General features: G+C 37.2%; 2 protein-coding genes across 2 annotated transcripts in view; one reads left to right on the top strand and one right to left on the bottom strand.

Annotated features, from left to right (window-relative positions):
• Positions 1-203: 203 nt before the first annotated feature.
• frrs1b (ferric-chelate reductase 1b) lies at positions 204-12,073 on the bottom strand. Its single transcript, XM_073864242.1, has 14 exons — positions 11,921-12,073; positions 10,954-11,150; positions 9,660-9,813; positions 9,421-9,515; positions 9,187-9,340; positions 8,741-8,923; positions 8,510-8,608; positions 6,531-6,678; positions 6,305-6,418; positions 6,037-6,152; positions 5,877-5,963; positions 4,938-5,035; positions 809-867; positions 204-380 (listed from the first exon to the last, which is right to left on the bottom strand). The coding sequence occupies exons 1-14, from the start codon at positions 11,924-11,926 to the stop codon at positions 229-231; spliced, it is 1,662 nt and encodes a 553-aa protein (XP_073720343.1). The 5' UTR covers positions 11,927-12,073; the 3' UTR covers positions 204-228.
• A 642-nt stretch (positions 12,074-12,715) lies between these two features.
• The window catches only part of LOC129426605 (glycogen debranching enzyme), a 28,858-nt gene continuing 17,968 nt past the window's right edge, over positions 12,716-23,605 (top strand). Inside the window, 16 exon segments of the mRNA XM_073864238.1 lie at positions 12,716-12,920; positions 14,347-14,557; positions 14,641-14,810; positions 15,303-15,506; positions 18,533-18,714; positions 18,798-18,909; positions 19,635-19,672; positions 19,674-19,762; positions 19,861-19,963; positions 20,170-20,267; positions 20,360-20,499; positions 20,626-20,813; positions 21,131-21,254; positions 21,443-21,606; positions 22,778-22,879; positions 23,320-23,475. Coding sequence (XP_073720339.1) covers positions 12,731-12,920; positions 14,347-14,557; positions 14,641-14,810; positions 15,303-15,506; positions 18,533-18,714; positions 18,798-18,909; positions 19,635-19,672; positions 19,674-19,762; positions 19,861-19,963; positions 20,170-20,267; positions 20,360-20,499; positions 20,626-20,813; positions 21,131-21,254; positions 21,443-21,606; positions 22,778-22,879; positions 23,320-23,475 — 2,271 coding nt within the window. The 5' untranslated portion in view covers positions 12,716-12,730.

Here is a 23,605-nt window from a genome sequence, read left to right as displayed (position 1 = left end):
ATGTATTTTTCCCTATTTAAAAACTTGTTTTTACACTAAAAGGTTATGACTTTTAAAACTGATTAGCATTCAACACGTCAAATCAGCTACTAATGTAATACGAAAAACAATTTTACACTATAATGGATTCAACTGATTTCCTGCAAACTGGAACAATTGGCACAGAACAACAATTATTCTGACTGCGTGTGTACAGTTTATCACCTATGTAGTGAGAAGAATGTAACATTATTTTCCTATCGGTAAATATCCTCTCCTGTGGACCTCGAGAACCAAATCTGCCAGTACAAACCAGATCACCATTGAGCCCAGGATCCCTGTGGACCAGGGAGCAGGTAGAAGCAGAGCTTGCTGATGGATGCCAAGAAAGATGGCGATAACTAAATCAGGAAACACACACATCAGTTGTATATACAGTATTTATAAAAGAATTGCCCAGAATAAATGTTCATATTGTATGGTGAATACTGTACATTCATTATTATGACATTGTACATTATACAATTAAAGCTGATTGCAATGTATTATGTACTATTGTGTTGATATAATGAAAAACAAACTTGATTTTATTCATAGTTTTATCAAAGCATAAGAACCTTTTTCAAAAAAGCCATTGTGTTGTTACGCATTTGGCAAATGATTTCATGCAAAGTGACTTTTCATCAGTATGCGTGTTCCCTGGAAATCGAACCCATAACCTATCAACTAATAACACAATGCTCAACCAACTTAGCTAAAGTCACACATTTTCATTGTAGCTGTTATTATGGATCTGTGCTACATGTATGTGATCACCCATGTTTCTTACCAGCCACGATTTGTGCTATTGTGCCGGTCCCAAAGTGCATCCAGTTAAAGATGTATCTCCTATCAGAAAAAATATAAGGGTTAATCGCATTTTTAAAAACATCCCAAAAAACATCCCTTGGGGTCAAAATAAATATTCCCTTCGTCTCAGTGGAATACGATTTTGTGACTTTTCTAGATTATCTGTCTATATTCATATATACAGATAACACACGCACGCACACACGCACATTTAAAATGTCTCAGTAAAGTAGTGATGTGAGCAGTTGGCCACATCCAGTAAAATGAATGGGTCTCTGCTGGTCAAAATGATTTATTTCCTAAACTGTAATTCTTTTTTTTCTAACCAGCAGATGGCTGACTTAAACACATAACATCTAGATTAATATTTAAAAACTTAATTTATGTGAATTTTCATAAAAATCTATATTTTATATGCAACCTAATGGTGTAGTTGAGGAATTTATTGGTAAACATGTACAAAAGTACTTCATATCTTCCAAAACACATCATTAATGTAGAGATGGGAAGTTAACAAAATAATTAAATATTATTTATATAATTAAAAATGTATATATTTTTTGTAATCACTCTTTCAATTGTAACTATGAAGAGTACTTTGAAAGGCAGCAATGCAGGGTTTCCCGCAGCACATTTCAGTTGAGGCGGCCCACCTAAGCTTGGAAACCCTACCACCTTAACTAGGTCATCCAAAAAAAAAAAAACGTTGCACAAAAGGCCGTCAATGGCAACTCGGAGAATAGCGCGTACACGCATCACACCGCGAGTGTGCATGCGAAACACATGGCCAAAATGAGATAAGACGTGGTCCGTCATATCTGGAGGATAGTCAGTTGTTAAAACGCGTGTCCGTGAGAACTGTAAATGGTAGGGATGCACCGATATGGAAATTTTGGCCGATACCGATAACACTTTAAATTTGGGGGCCGATAACCGATATCTATAGGCCGATAAATATTCATATTATTTTCACAATGAAAAACTCGCAGACCGCGGACATCTTGTCTTTGCGCAAGACTAGCATACTCTTCTTAAGCCTGCAACACGTGTCATCTTCGTGCTATGTCACAGAAAGCACCAATCAAAACTCCACAAGGCCAGCAATGAGCAAGTGAAGTGGTTCAACAAACCAAAATAATCCATAATTTATCGCCTTTCATTTATCTGCCTAATTTTGCTATCAGACCGATAACCGATAATATTAAAAATAAGCAGTTATCGGCCGATAACGATATGTCGGCCGATATATCGTGCATCCCTAGTAAGTGGAGGTTATTTAAGCCTGTTATTGTATTAGTCTATAGTTCTTGCACTTTTAATATAAGTTAGCTGGTGATTTTGTTGTTTGAGCAACCTGCTAGGGTTTCACGTGCCTGTTGATTAGATATAATTGTTGAGCGCTCTCGCTCACTTTATTTATGTGCATTATTTACATGCTACAGTAGTTACACTCCTTTAACAATGTAATTAATAGTGGGAAATAATCAGTTTTTACAATTTTTGCTTTATCTATCATCGTTCGCCAGACCTTCTACAACATCTGCTTTAGTTTGTGTTTATTAACCAGTGTTTCCGCTATATACATTCAACCGTGGCGGCCCGCCACTCCTAAAACATCCCCGCCACGCTTGCGGTTGTGGATAGAAGGGATACAGCAAACGAAATCTCGTTGGATGAGCACTGTTTTATCCTAATCCTTTAACCAAACCCAACATTAAACACAAAATTTTACACGATTATAGGATGTATTTGTATCTAATTTAGCCAGAACCGCTGTTTTCATCCTAATAATCCTACCTCCAAATCTAATCCTTAACTTTTCGGCATTTGCTGTATCCCTTCTAGACAAAACCCACAGCGGCAGCTCGCAAAAAAGCTACCGAAATGTCCGCTCTGCGAGACTGGCTGTCTAGAAATAAATTCCTTTCTGGATTTGCGTTGTTCACTCATTTATAAATAAATCTCCTAAAATATCATAATTTCCTCCATGGTTTAGTTTCATGCACAAATAGATTTAAATCAACAGAGGATTATTAAGCTACGTCTCTGTTTTGAGAAATAATAATAAAATAAATAAGCCTATACGAAATATGTTGCACTTAAATAATTATTAAATTGACAAAACGAATAAAAAGGTATTTGAGTTTCTGTTCTTTTTTTGTGACGCGCTCTACAACCAAAGCAGCAGAAAGCACGTCATGTTTTTAATGATTATAAATAAGCACAAGGTTTTCTCCTTATTGTGAGTTTACACAAATAAAAATACATCATTTGAAGTTTCGAATGTTGTTTTACTTTTATCTTTATGACTATAAATTTAGGGTAATTTAAGCTGCAAGGTCATCACGCATATGATGTTCACCGGCGCATATACACGGACGCAGCGCAGGGCTGCGAGAAAAGACATTATTAAACTTTTGATTTGACATATTACGAGTTTTTTGGACATTAATTTGGAATCACTGTAGTCATATTATCAACTTATCTGGCCATTAGTTATTCAGAATATAGGCTATAAGCGCAGCGCGCTGCTGACCGCTCAGCTGTCAGTCAATCGTCTGTGCTTTAGATCGACACTCACAAAGTTTCACATTAAATGATAAGATATTTGTCCAAAAACAAAAGGCTAAATACTGAATACTACTTATATGCGACTGCAAGACATTAATAGTCGAATCTGTTTGTAAGGAAACTTACATTATTTCCGTGGAAGAGAAGAACGTTGGTAATAGAAACTTGAGGCAGACGGTGAGACTGTTTTATCTGTTTTCAGACGAAACAGCAGGGTCGGGGTACCCGCTGGGTGAACCGCATAATATTTGATCTAACGGGTGTAATAGGCTATTCGCGTGTCATTTGTGTTGTAGGTGCAGGTCGGGACTTAATAGACAAGAGTAAAATGCGGGTCTAACATCCAAGACCAAAATTCGACTCGTTTTTAAATGTCCCGTGCTTATTTGTGTTTAAGATCTGTCTGAAGACCGGTAAAGGTTTATATTTAACTGCGCGATTTGCGGTGTGACCGGCTCGGGGTCACAGTCTTTATGTCAAATGGTACGGGTGTGAAATAAAATTGCTGCTGATGTCGGATAACTGGTCGGTTGTTCTGTCAATCACAGCGGTGCGGATTATCAAACAGGACTGCATGACTTTGCAACAGCTCTGTACGCTAAACACGAGGACGAACTTGCAATGCACACTACATTAAAACTATGAAATATCCGAACTACGTACCTAGCTATGTAACGTTTTTTTTAAGAAAATACAGTTTAGATCAAACATAGAAAAGCAATATGCTATAAATATAAGGAAAGTAAATGACACCGTGAAAATTATATTAAAAAATACATGTTAGTTTACTGTAGCCTATGTTCAACATAAAAAAAATTACATTTATAATCATCATGGGCGCCCCCTGCCGCCACAGCTGAAACAAATCCTAGCGGAAACACTGTTAACCCTTTAGTTTCACTTCACCACACAGCTATTCCCTTTAGAGGTAAAAACATTTAATTCATTAATAATCTAGTATGTGTTCATTTTTTGTCATAGTTTCTTCAAAATTAAGTTTTATTTGAGTGTTTTAAATAAAAATATTTTAATTTTCATCATAGCGCATACGCCCTGCCCCTTTGAATGCCACGCCCTCGGCCCCAACCACTCGCCCAACCCTACCACCTTAACTAACAAATTTTCTGCAGGAAACCCTGCAATGTGTAGCAATTTTTAAACAAAATGTTTTAGGCCTTGAAAGCAATATCAGAGGCTAAAAGGGTATGTTCGAAATGGCATACTAACATACTTATTTACGCATAAGTAATGATGTAGTTTATGGCTGTTTGACAGATTTATGGTAACATACTATATTGAAGCACAGCTGTGATTCAGCCTAGGCATGAAGCCACTGTAAATATCAGTTATTTAATACACAACATATGCCTGTCTAAATATTTTCTGCCAACTAATTTGACTTCAAACCACAGAACTAAACCCAATCAAAATTAATTTAACTAAATTGTACTGTACTGTTTCACAAGAACAGTATAGATTGTGTGGTAAACAACAGTATGCAAGAATTTCATTCTAAAAACTATGTTTCCAGGGTTTACCTTGAGGCGTCTGGCGCAGGTCTGAAAAGAGCCATAACAGGTTGGATAACAGCGAGCACCATGACAACACAGCCAAGATAGGGATGTAAACCTGCACGCTGTGAACGTTACAAAAATACAGATCAGAGTCATCATAATATATCACATCCCTGCTGAATAAGCAATACAAATTCTACGTTTGCATTATACTGCAAATATCATTACGAACCATCAGATGTTTACTATTAAAACCATTACAATATTTTCTCATGTAATGTGTTTTGGGTCTTTAATGGTTTTCTTTTGGTTCAAATCTCAGAAATTGTCCTTAAAAGTAAAGTATAGCAAACCAGTACAATCCTCATATAACATCCATTAGAATTTCAGTAATAGTTCTATTGTTTTATTAGCAATGATATAAAGATTTTTAACAAGGAAAAGTCGTCAAGCTTTTTAAAAGCTCACTACGTACAAGGTTGATGGTTATTAACTTGTGTGGGTGTGTTTGACGGCACACGGGTGCATGAAATGGGCGCCATCTGCTGGTTATACAAAGACAATGACAGACGCACGGACAAAAACTTGGCGAGAGAAATGCCACAGATGCCCCTGATGAGTCACAAATGCGTCCCTTGATGCTAAAGCTCACGAATGGATACATGTGTCCATACTTAAAGAACAAATAAGCCAGATCTCGCAAATTTAATAAGACACAATTAATTAATCCCTCAGGGTTGTTTTTTAAATGAGCCAAAATGACGCGACATGAAAGATTGCTTCTAATGAATCCACCAATATTCTCTCTGTTTTTATCCTTCTGAATAAGCGGCATGTGGTTATGACAGATTTGGCAGCGCTGTGAAACAGTCAGAGGTGCATGATGAGGGGGTGAAAACATGACACATTGTTTAAAGATGAGAATTACTCACTGTCAGACAGACATGCGTGTATGTGTCTTACCTTGCTCCAGCCTCCTCTGTACATGAAAGGTAAAACAAAGCCGACCAGTGTGAGCAGAACCGTAAGGGTCATCAGGGCTCGGTGTAACTGTAGAAACAAATAGCTTTGAAAATTTTTCACAGATAAAAACTTAACCTTATTTAAGAAAACAAGCTCATACCTGAAACCAGACCTTCTGACCCAGAATATTCCTTTCAGGCCAATCGGGTTTGAAATATCGTGCTATGATGACGCCAGCGCTGACCGATGACATCCAGGCGATCAACATACAGGCCCCTACGGACAAATAAAGATGCAGCCCAAATCTAAAAGCCACTACTGGTTTTATTGTTTATCAGGTATAAAAAGAGGATTGCTTATAAAGATAACAGCACTCCTATAAAAGAAACACACACATTACTATTTTAAATGCTAATAGTTAGGTTTACCGTGATATTTGATGAGCAGAGGCGAACGAGAACCGGTCAGATCTTCTGGATTTCCTGTAAGCTCTTTCTGATTGGTCGAAATCAAAGGCTGGCGGTCATGACGATGGGTTCGCCCTAGACATTACATTTTATATTTATTTAGCAGGCGCTTACAAAGAGCGAATATTATTATCATCATTACTACTCTTGAGCACTGAAGAATATAAACATTTAAACACAATCTTACCATCTTCAGCTCGACCATGTGCCATGAACAGATAATAAGGCCGGTCCAGAGGAAACCTATTTGGATGATCAGTTGGGAGTAGGTCTCTCCTGAAGCTACACTGAATCACTCCATCTGATAGTCGCCATGCTGTATCTTTTAGATTATTCTAGAAGTGAATACAGAAATTATTTTATACAGGGTTGCAAGATCCAGTAGTTAAAAAGCCATTCAAAACCAGCTCAATTATAATGCACAAGGTTGCCAGATCCACCTAACAAAAAACAGCTAAATGGCCATTCAAAACCAGCTCAATTATAATGCACAAGGTTGCCAGATCCACCTAACAAAAAACAGCTAAATGGCCATTCAAACCAGCTCAATTATAATGCACAAGGTTGCCAGATCCACCTAACAAAAAACAGCTAAATGGCCATTCAAACCAGCTCAATTATAATGCACAAGGTTGCCAGATCCACCTAACAAAAAACAGCTAAATGGCCATTCAAAACCAGCTCAATAATAATGCAAAAGTTTGCCAGATCCACCTAACAAAACCAGCTGAAAGGCCGTTCAAAACCAGCTCAATTATTAAGCACAAGGTTGCCACATCCACTTAACAAAAAAAAAAACAGCTAAAAGGCCATTCAAAACAAGCTAAATTTTAATGCACAAAGTTGCCAGATCCACCTAACAAAAAACAGCTTAAAGGCCATTCGAAACCATAGATATGTACACTAGATGTCGCATTGGCTATGGCAGTTCATTGGACCGAATGCGTCAACTAAAGCCGCCATCATGAAACAGGGGAGGCCCGCATCAGCGTCATTGTAGGCAATGGTGTAACGTAAAATAAAATCACCATTAATCGTCATGAATGCGATTTTCTTGGTTTTCTTTTGTTTCGTTTCAACAGTCAAGGTCAAGGTCAAGGTATTCTTTATTATCCCCGAGGGGCAATTTTTTATGCAGCCAGCAGATAGAGTAAAAAACAATACATAGACATAACAACAGTCAGACATGTATTTACCATTGAGTCCAGAACAAAATAAAGTTTTGATATTATGAAAATCTACTTTTTCTAACTATATTGCATAGTGCCAGTAGGCCTAACATCCATATGCAGCGCAAAAGTCCAGCATCGTCCATGAATTCGAAGTACAGGTGGAGATAGCAGCTTTACCTAGCTACTTCCTATGACAAGACCCCTGTTCTAAGATGGCGACGGTTTTGGCGCATCCTTAGAACCCCAAGGCGACATCTAGTGTACATATCCATGATTCAAAACCAGCTCATTACAATGGACAAGGTTGCCAAATCCACCTAACAAAAACAGCTCATATGCCATTCAAACCAGTTCAGTTACAATGCACAAGGTTGCCAGATCCACTTAAAAAACAGATCAATTACAATGTGCAGCCCAAATACCAACAACTGATAAGCAAAATCATTCCATCTTTAACCCGCAAAAAACTTGAAAGATTTAAAAGTACCCAAATTCTAAACTACAGCAAAAACCTGCAGATTTGGCAACGCTGATTATAGAGCTTGTAAATACTGAACACTTCAAAACCAGCTCAATTATAATGCACAAGGTTGCCAGATCCACCTAATAAAAACCAACTCAAAGGCCATTCAAAACCAGCCCAATTACAATGCACACGGTTGCCAGATCCACCTAATAAAAACCAGCTCAAAGGCCATTCAAAACCAGCCCAATTACAATGCACACGGTTGCCAGATCCACCTAAAAAAAGCTCAATTACAATGCGCAGCCCAAATACCAACAACTGATGAGCAAAATCCTTCCATCTCTAACCTGCAGAAAAAACAAACAACCTGTGGAAAGAGTTTAAAAGAAGTCCAATTCTGAACTCCGCAGAAAAGCAGCAGATTTGGCAACCCTGATTATAAAACTTGTAAATACTGAAACACAAACATTTTATTTACATCACAATGGATGTTAGGCACAACATAACGGAGTGACAAGGTTAATGTACCTCTGAGGAGAATACTGGGTGCGTTCGTCCAGAAACATACGCAGGGTTGATGTCGACACGGTTTGTGTCTCTTATACACATATAGACATCATCGTTCCCCTGAAATTCAGAACAAATCTTGCTATTAGTCATTGTACAGGAAGATATCTCATGCTAAATAAGTAAAATTGTAGTCAAAAAAAGTAGTCAAATGAAGAAGTGAATGATCATGTGAAATATGTATGACAGTACCATCCATTTGTCCAGAGATAAGGCAAAAGACACATAACCCTCTGCAGGTCCACTGAGCTCAAACAAAATGCTGGTTCCCTCATTGCTGAAGGACAGGAAGTGACACGATGTGTCGTTTTGTGGGTCACAACCATCTGGATCTCTCAGACAGGACTTTTGGCTACCACATCCTTCAGAGGTGAACTAAAGAAAGGAGAAATAATATGATGATCGCATATCGCAATAGGTCATGGGTTTGATCCGAGGGATCACTCATGCTGATAAAAATTGTATAGCTTGCCAAATGCATGCATGTAATGTAAATTATCTATAATGTATACACATGTTTTAGATACATTAAGAAGGACATGGATTAAATTCATGGATGGACTGATAAAAATCACTTTGAGTACAGTAAATGCATCTGCAAAATTCATAAATGTATAGGTAAGCTTTGGTTCACTCACTGAACGGGACAGTTTGGAGGATGCCGTGGTAGTTTTGGCATCGGTTGAACGGCCGATGGTAGTTCCTGCTGGGGGAGGAGCCACTCCATTTTGAGACACCACCGGACCTGGAATCTTTACCCAAAAATCTTTATACCCTCGGACAACAGTTACCCTAAAACCAAACAGAACCCAATTCACATCAACCGTTGGCATCAGGTAGGTGCATAAAAAAATTTGTGATTAGAAACATACAGGAAGCGCACACTGGAGGGAGAGTCTTTTGGTGCGATCCAGACCACCTCCACCTCAGTTTTATGGTGATCACTGGTGTGACTTACAGCAGAACCCTTTAAATTGAAGACGTACAGAATCAACAAACAGTAGTGTAAAATCTACGTTCATTACAATACATGGGGTCAATTTGTAACAAATAATACTACAAAAAGTAATTCTGGATCTTAAAAAAAAAAAAGGCTACTGAAATGACTTACATCCTTATTGTCGCACAGAAGAAGCTGAGATATGGCAGGACTGATTAACCGAAACGATCCCACTATTTCATCAAGATTCCCAGCATTCCTTGCTTCTATGAGGAATCCTTTGAAGTACAGCTTGGTCTCTGAAGATTTTGCTAACAACTTCACTGCAAATGTAAAAAAAAAATTGTACATACGTATATTGCATATAAGTACATTATATGTGACCCAGTCTGTGAAATCCAGGCAAGTCTTATAATCTAATGATGAGATTAGGAGCATCAACGTTTCATTTCACATTGAATTTAATCTTTGACATGACCTTACTCAGTCAATATTAAAGAAATCAAGGTTATATTTTACATTATGTAGGATGATTTTATGTAGAAAACAGTACATCACAGGCATATGCAAATGGGTGATTCTCACGAAATCCAGGTGTCAGCATCAGATTTTTTTTAAAAGCCCTTGAAGACAAATTTTTTTGCACATATATGATTAAGTTCTGAACTTACTATAACCATTATTTTTAAAGGATTTAAAAAAATATTTCCTATAAAATTATTTAATTTTTTTAGATTATCATTATAAAAAAATGATCATTACCGCAACATGATATTGCATTAAATATGCATTTACAAACTCATGTTTCGGTAATGAGAACTAAAAAGTTGTCTAGGTACTATGACAAACAAAATTTCTACTTTTATCTGGAGAGAAAAATAAGAACTGCTTACCTGGTAGCCATCTTAAGTGTCACAGTCAATTATGTCCCTCCCTTCCAACTATTTTTTTTTTAAATGTTAGTTCATTGAGGGCTTAAACAATGATTGAAAACTGTTGCGGAGGATGAGAATTTTTTATATTCCTTATTATTGTCTCTACATATAACAATGATCACCAAATACCACATGTTTCTTTACTGTAAATGTTTATAGTATAACATGCACTGAAGCTTTTTAGATTTTTTAATTATAAATATTTCCATGTCCAAGAACCCAAATCCAGTCATGGACACATTGCGGTAATGAAAAATGTCCCCTTAAATGTAGGAAAAACAACAAAATTGATTTGTATGATGTCATTTGAAATCATGTGCAAAATAGTACGTGAAGAGATGTTTGTAACAGTATGTTACTTTGCATTTACTTTTTTATCAAAATGTTTCATGACACCTCATAAGTCTAATTTTGGGAGAATCACCCATATAATATATGATTTCTATTAATTAAATGAGAATATATGGATGACATAACAGATAGAGTAACACAGGATATTTGAAGCCTCTGATAATGCCGATATCTTCACTTTGATTTCATCTCCAGGACTGAATTGGGATTTGTCTGCGCTAATGATGTATGGAGGATCTTTGGTGCTGGGCTCTGAATGACCATGCACGGGCATCATGTCCCCACAAGCCACCGTCACTTTTCCATGAGGGTAACTGATGACTGTGTGAATACACAGTGAGATCAGCACCAATACAATCTTGGTCTTCATTAGAACCTGAAATTAAAGGACAATTACACCAATACCAATAATTCAAAATTTGTATTCTATCATATATATTTTATAGGTTAATATTACTTAAAATGTATATATTGTTTTTTACAATGTTGCCTCATTGTTTTACAATCATTGCCTCAAAGGAGTATTACAAGAAAAAAGAAAACAGGAAAGACATTAAAAATGTGGAACACCACAGAATGTACTAGTATTATATAGGAATGTCCAAAACAACCATGTTAATAATTAAAATACACATGTTCAGCTGAAATAACTGATGTTTTTTCAACACATGTCTGTTGTCTTATCAGTCTCTGTTGAGAAGCCTGGCAAATAAGGATAAGAGGGCAGACAGCAAGCTGACTCCAGACCATCGCCATAGTTTTACCACAGCTATTTATACATGTTAATGCATCAACAATAAATGCAGAAATTCAAGTTCATGTCATGTTGACATAAATCTAGTTGGTTTGGTATTGTAATCTGAGCTATATGGGTCAAGGTCGTTTTCTAGCTCCCAAAATGAACACGTGCTTTATCGTAATCGTCAGGGTACTGTATATTGAGACATATAAAATTATATTAAATGCAAAACAGTTTAAATTAACATTCACCAAACAAAGAATTCATCTTTGAACCGAATGCATCAGTAAATACTTCCTGGTTGAAACACGTCTGCGCATTACAAGCGAAATAAAAAACGGACAGAAAACGGACAGATAAGCAAAATAAATTGCTGACAGAATCATAAAATAAGTGTATACGCTTACCTCCATTCATCTAATATAAATTACCATCACATAAAAAGTTACAATTGTGTGCACTGCATGGCACGCGTCGAGTTGTAGGCGGTGCTTGTGCAAGGAGGCGTGTGATTGGCCGAATGTATGACGTTACGTTTAAAGGCTGTGGGTGGAGCTACAGTGAGTGCAGTACTGCTAGTTATTCAGCTTTTTCTGCCAAAAAAGCTGTACCAGGTTTGGTGTACATGGGTAGTTGACAGGTTTTCACTGTTTTATTGTGTCATGATGTTGTTGCCTGTAGAAAATCATTTTTTTATCAAATTTTGCAAGGATTGTTTTATAATTATTGTAGTAAAGTTCTATAATGATGAGCCTTTGGGCAATAAGTGTTAATAAAAACCTTTCTTTTTGATGATACAAGACACCCCTAAAAATAATTGCATTACAACAATATTTATTATAAAATCATTTTCATATTTATATCTACATTCTGTATATTGTATAATGTGTGTATATCTGAAAATCTATTTTCTAATACATGTATTAATTAAATTAATAATCATATAAAATCCGTCCACATTGTCCAATCCAACGTACATTTGTAACGTGTACAATGATGTGCAATAACTTTAGTGTATGATCAGATTACCATTCCCTTTTATTGCAAATGCATATTATTTTAAATACCAGTATCAATTTGTATATTGTAGTCGTATTTGTCCATCTATCTTTCTGTTTGTTTATCTTTCTGTCTGTTTTTATTTTCTAGGTCAGATCTTTATGCAAACAATGTTGCTGAATGGTCAATCTTGCAAATAGCCGCTAACCTTTAAACTTATGTCCTGTCAGATTATTCACGTTGTTTGGTGTTATTTTCTGGCAGCCCTAGCTGTTGAAGATCTGGAACCTCTGTGTTTAAAGGGCATCCAAAAAAGGACCGCTAATAGGTTAGGTGTCAAACATTGCAGAGTGCTTCTCCTGAATGACATGGAGCGACAAGAGCGCACGTTGTTCCGCTTGGAGCAAGGTAAATCTCACCGTTAAACTCCACGTTAAACTTCTAAAGCTGTTTTCCTGAACTTAATTATGCACAAATTAGACATTAACATTATTAAAAGTTTTATTTTTTAAAAGAAACCATACTTTCCAATGCTTACCTAACGCGTGGCGTATGTGATGATGACACAGTTGTCAACTACAGAGATGCATTTCTGTCGTACTTTTACAGTGTAGATATAGTACTGTATATGCAGGTTGTTGTTTATTGTATTACTCAAAGGTGCCTTAGAAAAATTAACCATGGTTTTGTTTTAGTAAAAGCGTAGTAAACACAACTATACAAGCAAAATGCAAAATTATTTTAACCATATTTACATTTTATGGTAGTTTAAGAGACAATGGCAATTTTTTCTAAGGGAATTGCGGCTTAAATGGCGCAGTATGACACACTGCTTGTTTTTATTTTTAATATTATTAACAAAATTAAAAATAAAATAAATTGATGTCAGCGAAGAAGTTTGTGGTCACGTGACCTATTTACGTGCACGCGAAGGTTAATTTACCATAGCTATTAGCAATTTTTATTTGATGCGAAAGCCAATTTTACACAGTATTTGTAACAATGCGCTATACTGTACAGTATGCAGGTTTACGTGTATCTATTAACGTCGAGTATTAAGTTAATAGGTCTCGAATCCTGCATGACTTTTGATGAGGGAATGAAAACGAGTGAGTAAATTCGGACCAATTCGGACACTTACGATGAGGGCGCCATCTTGTGTCGAGACGCGGAAGTTCATTTGGCACGCGCCTAGCCGTTGAGTGTACATCGGATATATACATTATTGAGGTACAACATATTAGGAGATTGAATACGTGCACTCGATATGTCCACTATAATTTCTTACACCACTACAAAGTGAATGTCCCCTCAAATACAGTCCAGAAGCTGGAATGAATTTGAACAAACAACACAGAGAGGATAAATTAAATTTAACATCATCCCCAAAATATTGATTTTCAGCAATAATCTCACCAGCTATACAGTACAGTAAGTATTTTTTCGTTTTTTTTTTTTTTTTGCTGGACGTGCATCAGGGTTACGATGATCAAAAAGGAAGTATAAAGTCCTTGATTTTAGGGTTCTGGCTAGAGCGTATACAGCTACGGCCAAATCTCGCGAGATGTTGGATTTAGGGGTTAGGTTTGGGGGTAGGATAGGATGAAAAACAGTGATTCTTTCTAAAAGGTACAGCCTAAATCCTATCAAATGTTGGTTTAGGTTTGGAAGTCGGATTTGGATGAAACAGTGCTCATCCAGCGAGATTTCACGATATTATGGCCGTAGCTGTATCCCTTCTAGTCACAAGCTGATTAAATGTGCTTTATAACAGAAATCCAAGCATTATTTTAATGTGCTGCTGTCTCTCCTTTTAATTTCTTATTTCACCTAGGCTATGAGCTTCAGTTTCGTTTGGGGCCAACCCTACAGGGAATGAATGTGCATGTCTATACTAACTACCCAGCACCAGGCAAGACGTTCAGCAGCTCCAGCTTCCGTCTGCTGGAGTGGATTAACCCCAGTGGAAGAGAAGATGACTCGGACAAGTATTGCACACTGGACATGAAGATAGCAGGGTCTTATCAATATTACTTTGGCTGTGGGTGAGTGACCTTTACTGTAATGTGATGTCTGTATTTACCACTGAATTGCTGTATAAACAAGCAGGCATTATTCTGTCATGCAGAAATGAAAAAAGGACTGGTGGTGGCTACATTGTGGTGGATCCGGTGTTGCAAGTTGGCCATGAGAGGAAAATCCTGCCTTTGGATTGCATCACAATTCAGACTTACCTGGCCAAGTGTCTGGGTCCACTGGACGAATGGCTGGATAGGCTCAGAGTTGCCAAGGAAACTGGTCTGAATCTCTTAACAGCATGCACAGTTGGAAAGGTTGCTTTTATTTAACAAACATTTGCGGGCAGCGAGTTGTTTCCTCTTGCTAATAGGCAGAATGTTTTACATGACTAATTAGCTTGTAATGATTATTTACTAACTTACCTAGGCAAATATTTACCTATTTAAATATTTACCTATTCAACTAATATTTACCTGTATCTACATAGATAGCTGTTCTCCAAATATATATACATGTATAAATATGTACTAAGATTTAGGAAACGTGTCTTTGCTCTGCCTTAAAGGAAAACACCACCGTTTTTAAATATTTTACTATGTTTTTACATCAACTTAGATGAATTAATACATACCTGTCTTTTTTCAATGCTTTTTGCACTGGTTTATTATTTATTGCCTTTTTTATGTAATCTGCTTTTTCTTCTTTTAGGGGGCAATTAAATGTATATTTAAAGAAAGATTGTAACTTTTTAAATTCTATTTCTGTATACAGGTTACAATATGATCCACCTCACGCCACTTCAGAAACTCGGCATATCACGATCATGCTACTCCATAGCCGATCAGCTAGAACTGAACCCGGATTTCTCTCCGCCTGGCAAAAACTACACCTGGACGGACGTTGGCAACCTGACAGAGAAACTTAAGAAAGAGTGGAACATGATTTGCATCACAGATGTGGTGTACAACCACACAGGTACATTTCTGCTACACTCGACCAGTGTGGATGCTGGTCCCTGGTATGCAGCAGTACTGATGTCTTAACCAGTCTTCTTAACTAACTTAACCAGCAATATTACCAAGATCAAGCTGCTTTAAAGAAGGACCATGCTGGATGGTCAGGATTTTTGGACCAGTACTAACCAGCATGCCAGACTGTGCCAGTATGCTGACCTAAGCTTATTCTTTTAAGAAAGTTTATGTTGGTTCTTCATGGCACAAGTAAATGAAATCATGTTTTCAATGTGTTGTAATGTTGCCCTGGTTTGACTGTGCTCAAGCAGATGAAGAAACAGTTTGGCTATTTATACATCAATAGCCATGATCAGAGTGGGCTGTGGTGCCGGTCACGTCTCTGGGACAATGGTTGAGATGTTTGACCTTTCAGTGCAACTGCAGAGATTAGTGTGACTTACTAACGTTTCACTTTGCCCTCTGCTGTGTGTAAATCATAGGACGAATCTATCAGCTAAAAGAATAAGAACTCTTTTGACCTTATAGACACCATACAAGTTAACAGGGTGTCAAACTGAGAATTGTTTGCCGACCACTTCTGTTTTGGCATGCAAAATCTCTGGAAACATCCAGCTGGGTTTAAAAATAACCAACATCTTACCATTTCACAAGTTTAATAATAGTTTAGCAGTTCATCTCCTGTACAAAGAGTCCCTCTATGTAATGCATGCAGCTTCTATGGTAAGTTTGTTCTTAAATATCAGTTAAACCACAGCAGCAAATTGCAACTTGATTAAAGGTGCACTGTGTAGATTTTAGTGGCATCTATCGGTGAGATTGCGTCCACAGCACACCCCTCCCTTTCGAAATGCACAGAGAAGCTATGGTAGCCACCACAGGACAAACATGTCATTGTTTAATACAACATAGTGACAAAATGCTCTGTAAAGAAAAATGTCTTTTTAGTGCTACTGTAGAAATATGACGGCTTCCATTTAAGGAGACCCGCAGTGTATGTAGATATAAAGGGCTCATTCTAAGGTAATAAAACAAAACACTTTATTATGTAAGGTCTTTATACACCACTGAAAATATAGTTATGTGTACTATATTGCATTTCTGTCATTAAATTCTCCTAAATGCACCTTTAAAAAAATGAAATAAAATAACAGCAACTCACACTACTTTAAACTTTTTTTAAGGTGAAAGAAAATATATTGTCTATATCAGTGCTTGTGAGAGTTAAGCACATTAGTAATGCCATTAGTTAGTTGGTAAAATGACACAGAAAGTGGATTATCTGTCCTGTAATTATTTGCCAAAGAGCAGAATAACTGGGACACTGTTAATGTGGAGTCTTATAACCTTTACACTGATATCTCATATTATTTAAACAAACTGGCATTTATTATATTTGATAGCCTGGTATTTATTATGTGCAAAGGTAAAAGACTCATTACTTACTCATATTAAGGTAATTTCTGCACAATTAATGTGTTTGCAAATCTTCCGGAGTCTGTCTGGTTAGTCGCATCCATCAATATAAAAAAAAATCCCCCCAAAAAATGTTTTTGTGAATACTTGACATGAAGAAGTCATGAACCCCTGGTGGTTCGCAGGGGAATTGCAGCGGGTTGGTTAGTTTATGAGAAAAAATTAATCAATAACAATAAAAACATAAAATGTAAAAAAATTTATTTACTTAATCTGCATGTCGTCATGTGACCATTACACTACATTATATCAGAAAACCGAGAACTCAAAGGATTAGTCCATTTTCTTAGTCCAAAAATCCAGATAATTTACTCACCACCATGTCATCCAAAATGTTGATGTCTTTCTTTGTTCAGTCAAGAAGAAATTATGTATTTTTTCTCATTTTAATGGACTTAATGGACCCCAACACTTAAAGGGATAGTTCGGCCAAAAACGATATTAAACCCATGATTTACTCACCCCCAAGCTGTCCGAGTTGCATATGTCCATCGTTTTTCAGACAAACACATTTTCGGATATTTTAGAAAATATTTTAGATCTTTCTGTTGATTAAATGTAATGTTACGGGGTCCAGCCATAGTCCACGACCTTCAAGTCCAAAAAAAGTGCGTCCATCCTTCACAAATTAAATCCAAACGGCTCCAGGATGATAAACAAAGGTCTTCTGAGGGTAATATGTGCGGTGTTGTTGTAGAAATATCCATATTTAAAATTTTATTAATGTAATTAACTACCTTCCGGTAGCGCCGCCATCTTAGTCTCATCCGCATTCAGGATGAGCGCTTACGCACCGTAAAAAGGTTTATATGCCGGTGCTCTGTCCCCCCGCCCTCCGAATTTGTCATACGTCACTAAGAAAAGTGCGTACACTACGCTAATACTCCTGAGTCTAAGATGGCGGCGCTACCGGAAGGTAGTTAATTACGTTAATAAAATTTTAAATATGGATATTTCTACAACAACACCGCACAGATTACCCTCAGAAGACCTTTGTTTATCATCCTGGAGCCATTTGGATTTAGTTTGTCAAGGATGGACGCACTTTTTTTGGACTTGAAGGTCGTGGACTATGGCTGGACCCCGCAACACCACATCCAATCAACTGAAAGATCCAAAATATTTTCCAAAACATCCGAAAATGTGTCTGTCCGAAAAACGATGGGCATATGCAACTTGGACAGCTTGGGGGTGAGTAAATCATGGGTTTAATATCGTTTTTGGCCGAACTATCCCTTTAATCTGCACTATCCAACCACAGCACTGCCATTAAGTGCAGAGAAAAGCACACTTGAGTTTTAATTGCAACAAACCACCATCATTAGTGATCAGTGTTTGAATTTCCTCAGCTCATTTGCATTTTAATGGACACATCCAAAACGGCACATTTTTGCACACACCTACATAGTGGCAATTTTAACATGTTATAATAAATTATCCATATGGTATTTTGAGCTAAAACTTCACATATGTGCTCTGAGGACACCAAAGATTTATTTGACATCTTATAAAAGTCTTGTGCCATGGCCCCTTTAAAAACTTTTTTGTGTTTAGCTGTTAACAGTGAGTGGATCAGACTTCATCCAGAGTGCGGGTATAACCTGGTTAACTCTCCTCATCTGAAACCAGCCTGGTTGCTGGACAGAGCCCTGTGGCACTTTAGCTGTGCTATAGCAGAAGGAAAGTACAGCAACAGCGGCCTTCCAGCTCTTATTGAGAATGAGAAGCACATTATTGTGAGTCTGCATAATATAAAATACTAAAGTCTTAAGGTCATGAGCAACTGAAACTATTCACTATACTTTGTTATGACTTTCAGATGCTTCAAGGGCTCCTGTGGAAGGAGGTTTTCACCCAGCTGAAACTATGGGAGTTTTTACAGGTGAACGTTGAGAAAACTGTGGAGCAGTTTCAGAAGGTCCTTCAGTCTGGTGAGTTATTCAAATCCGCTGGCATACACATTTTTTGAGATATTCTTTCAGTGTTGTATTTGAGACCAACTCATTCGAGTCCGAGTCAAGACCGAGTCCAGAGAGGGTTGAGTCCGAGTCAAGACCAAGACCAGAAAAGGTTGAGTCTGAGTCAAGACCGAGTCCACATAAGACTTTTGCTCAATACTGTATATTTGAAAATTTTAATTAACAAAATAAATGTTATTATGGTATTGTGTAAATGATTATCTTAACCACATAATAATTTCTCTTCTAAGATATAAATCAAGAATAAAATATAAATAATATAGAAATATATGTAGACTAAATTTACAATATTGTGTTGACTTGTTTACTGCTGAAATTATGCGTAGTGCCATTCTGTGCTTTAGCGCCACCGTCTAATCATTTTGGGTAACAGCGGCTTATCTAATCCTAAAATCTGACCATCTGACCTCGCGCCAGTCTGATGCGCGCAAAAAATCACCAATCACTGTTCGTGTCAATCTTACATCAGTTTAAAGAAACAGTAATATTTTAAAAGGGACTCGTGTGGAATCGAGAATAAGTCCGATTCCAAATGTATTCGAGTACGAGTCGGGACCGAGTCAAAATGTTCACGAGTCCATGACAAGACCAAGACCATTAAAATATGGTCTCGAGTCCGAGTCTCGAGTACTACAACACTGTCTTCTTTCATAAGATTATGCGTTTGGCATTTCCAGGGGACAAACCTGTGGGACCCGAGTTGAAAAAAAAAAACCAAATTGAAGATTATACAAGATTCAGAATACAGACGATTGTGCAGCACCATAGACATGCAACTCGCCCTGGATATTTTTGGCAGACACACGTGAGTTCACTTTCGGTTTACAGTCCTTAATGTTGAATCTTATCAAACATTTTTTTAATGGTAAAACTATATTTGTTTTTTCCTGACAAATCCAACACTAACGGCCCATTATCCATCCAAGAGAGCTGTGATTGGTTAAAAAAAAGTCTAGAAGAACTAAATGTGGAATGCTATAAGGAAATGTATGGCCATCATAAGCAGGTTGGTGCATTTAGGCCTTTTTGCAAATATCAGTTCTCACTTGAATTCATTTTTATGAGAGGTGAGCGACAGGCCTTTGTAAAGGATTGTGGGATTAAGAGCCACAATATAGATATATTTATATATGCTTCATCTCATGTATTTGTGCTATGTAAATAAATTTGCCTTGCCTGATTTGATCAATAGATGTAATTTTCTTTCTGCAGGCTATAAGTTGTATTGTAGAAACGGTTCGCCATGAAAGGCTTTCCACCCATGGTCCACAACTTGGACCCATCACCAGAATTAATCCTTTGGTGACAAGGTCAGTGTTATGATCTTTCGCTCTGGTGTTTGGTTTTTTGTTAAATACACTGATGATGATGATGATTTCCAACATATTTTTTTCTTATTCAGATATTTTACCTTCCCATTTGAAGACATGTCTATGGATGAGGAAAAACAACTACTGCAGAATCCAAATGAAGCTTGTCATTTGATCGCTCAAAACGGATGGGTCATGGAAGACGACCCCCTTAGAAACTTTGCAGAGCCAGGTGAGCTCTCCACATTTAGACCAGCATGGTCTGGTACTGGTGGACACACATTACCTGCAGTGCATTTTCATCTCAAATTTTAAAAGAAGAGGATTAATTGTTCATGTTGGTTTATCTGTCTGTAAGGGTCTAATGTGTATCTCAGAAGAGAACTTGTTTGCTGGGGTGACAGTGTTAAACTTCGCTATGGTGATAAACCCGAGGACTGTCCGTACTTGTGGGCTCACATGAAGAAGTACACGGAGATCACAGCCAAGCATTTCTCTGGTGTGCGTCTGGATAACTGCCACTCCACACCCATTCATGTGGCTGAGGTACGCTGTTACTTTCCACTGGATGACTGTATTTAGATTATCTGTTATTTAGTTACATTTAATCGATTTTTATTTTCGGAAAGTTTGGACACATACTGGTGCTCGACTGTCAATATTTACCAAAATGTATTGGCTACAAAAACAGCAAACAAGATACAATTTCACACACTGTCTCTTTCTGTACATGTTCATTTATCTGTCTGTTTGTTTTTCTTTATCTGTCTCTCTATTTGTCTGTCTGTGTCTGCCTGCCTGTATCTCTGGTTGTCTTTTTGTCTCTTTCTCCGTCTGTCTGACCCTGCTGCTATGTGTTGCAGTATATGTTGGCCGTAGCTCGTGAACACAGGCCTGATCTATACGTCGTGGCTGAGCTCTTTACGGGCAGCGAGGAGCTGGATAATGTCTTTGTCACTAAGCTTGGCATTACCTCCCTTATTCGAGGTAAGATGCATGAGAGGGGAAATAAAAAAAAAATTTTTGTTGCATGGTTGCATTATTTTTTAAATGAGCCAAATTCATTTATAGGATTAAAAGATTAATCTTTTATAAAGTAAAATAATTGTGTATTTTTTATTATATTTTGTTATGTAGTAGACATTGTATGGCTGATTATTTGTTGTCATTATCAGAGGCCATGAGTGCAGGTGACAGCCGTGAGGAGGGGCGATTGGTAAATCGGTTTGGAGGTCAACCTGTGGGCTCTTTCATACAGCCAAACCTAAGACCTTTAGTGCCAACCATCGCTCATGCCATGCTTCTGGATATGACCCATGACAATAAATGCCCCATTCAGGTCAGCAAAATAGGACTAATTTATCCTAATTTAGAAAGGGATAGTTTACTATTTACTTTATTTGTATTATAAAGAGCAGATTAGACGTTCTGGTGTAAATAACTTGTGTTTTATGAAAGTAATACAGAGTTTATCATTTTTAGGTTAACTATCCCTTTAAATCTTAAAGGAATAGTCCATTTAATTAAAAGAAAAATCCAGATACTTTACTCACCACCATGTCATCCAAAATGTTGATGTCTTTCTTTGTTCAGTCGAGAAGAAATTATGTTTTTTGAGGAAAACATTGCAGGATTTTTCTCATTTTAATGGACTTTAATGGACACCAACACTTAACACATAACAGTTTTTTTCAATGGAGTTTCAAAGGACTATAAACGATCCCAAACGAGGCATAAGGGTCTTATCTAGCGAAACAATTGTCATCTTTGACAAGAAAAATAAAAAATATGCACTTTTAAACCACAACTTTTCGTATATGTACAGTCCAGCGAGACCTAACGTAAATGCGTAGTGACGTATGGAGGTCACGTGTTACATTTATAAAATGGACATTTGCGGAGCATTGTAAACAATAAACTGACACAAAGACATTAATTAGTATCATTCAACATACAACAACGTCAAAACGGTCCTCTTTCAACACACTTGTAAACACTGGGGCGGAGTTTCGCGTTCGTCCTCTGTGACCTCTTGACGTCATGACGCATTGCGTGAGGTCACGCTGACGCTTTCAGGACCGGAGGAATATGAGAAGTTGCTAAAAGGGCATATTTTTTATTTTTCCTGTCAAAAACGACAATCATTTCGCTAGATAAGACCCTTATGCCTCGTTTGGGATCGTTTAGAGTCCTTTGAAACTGCGTTGAAAAAAACTGTTAAGTGATGGTGTCCATTAAAGTCCATTAAAATGAGAAAAATCCTGCAATGTTTTCCTCAAAAAACATAATTTCTTCTGGACTGAACAAAGAAAGACATCAACATTTTGGATGACATGGTGGTGAGTAAATTATCTGGATTTTTATTTTAAGAAAATTGACTATTCCTTTAAATCTTAAGTGTTTTGTTGTATTATAAGTTATCACTGTTTTTACTGTACATTTCACTTCAGTTTTATTATGTACATAATCTATTTTAAACTAAAACCTTTCTGAACTTTTATATCTTGTAGGTTCGTTCGGTGTATGATGCTTTACCCACTTCTGCTATCGTCTCTATGGCCTGTTGTGCCACAGGCAGCACTAGAGGATACGATGAGCTCATACCTCATCAGGTAACAATGTGTAAAGTGACATCAGCTATATCTGAAACTGCCCAATGAGTCAACTGTAAAGACAGCGATTATATATGCACAGATGCCCATTGTTCGTTTAACACCTTAATTGGTACCTAACCTTCACAAATAATCTGCCTGTACTTACCCATCTAGAGCCGTTACTATGTTGGTCACTATTTATGTATAAACAAAAGCTGCTGTGGGAAACACGTTGAAGTGGAAAAAATCCTTTAGCATCCTGTTAATCCATCCCAGTTGCTCAACTGAGCCCACTAGTTAACTAGTATTTGTGATATAAATGTTACAAGAAAAAATATATTTAGCCAGAATGAATACATTTCATGTGGGATTTTTGAAAAAGATGATGTAGTTGCAACATCCACCAGTAGAGGACGTTAACTGGTAAAAACTCAAGCCCTCTTGTTTGTGTTTTTCAGATTTCAGTAGTAAAAGAGGAGCGTCTGTACTCCAAATGGAACCCCAGTGCACTGCCCTCCTCTGTTGGTGAAGTGAACCTGCAAACTGGTATAATGGCAGGAAAACTGGCACTCAACAAACTCCACCAAGAGCTGGCAGAGAAGAGCTTTACTCAGGTCAGGATAATCTTAAATCCTGAAAGATATCAAATACATTACGTTATTTTTTTCATAAGTGATATCACATTTCTCTTCAAGAATGAGTTCAAAACAAGACCATTAGGCTGGATTTACACTGCAAACTTAT

This window comes from Misgurnus anguillicaudatus, chromosome 25, assembly GCF_027580225.2.
Source record: "Misgurnus anguillicaudatus chromosome 25, ASM2758022v2, whole genome shotgun sequence".
Taxonomy (NCBI): Eukaryota; Metazoa; Chordata; class Actinopteri; order Cypriniformes; family Cobitidae; genus Misgurnus; species Misgurnus anguillicaudatus.
This window is presented reverse-complemented; position numbering and strand designations above follow the sequence as displayed.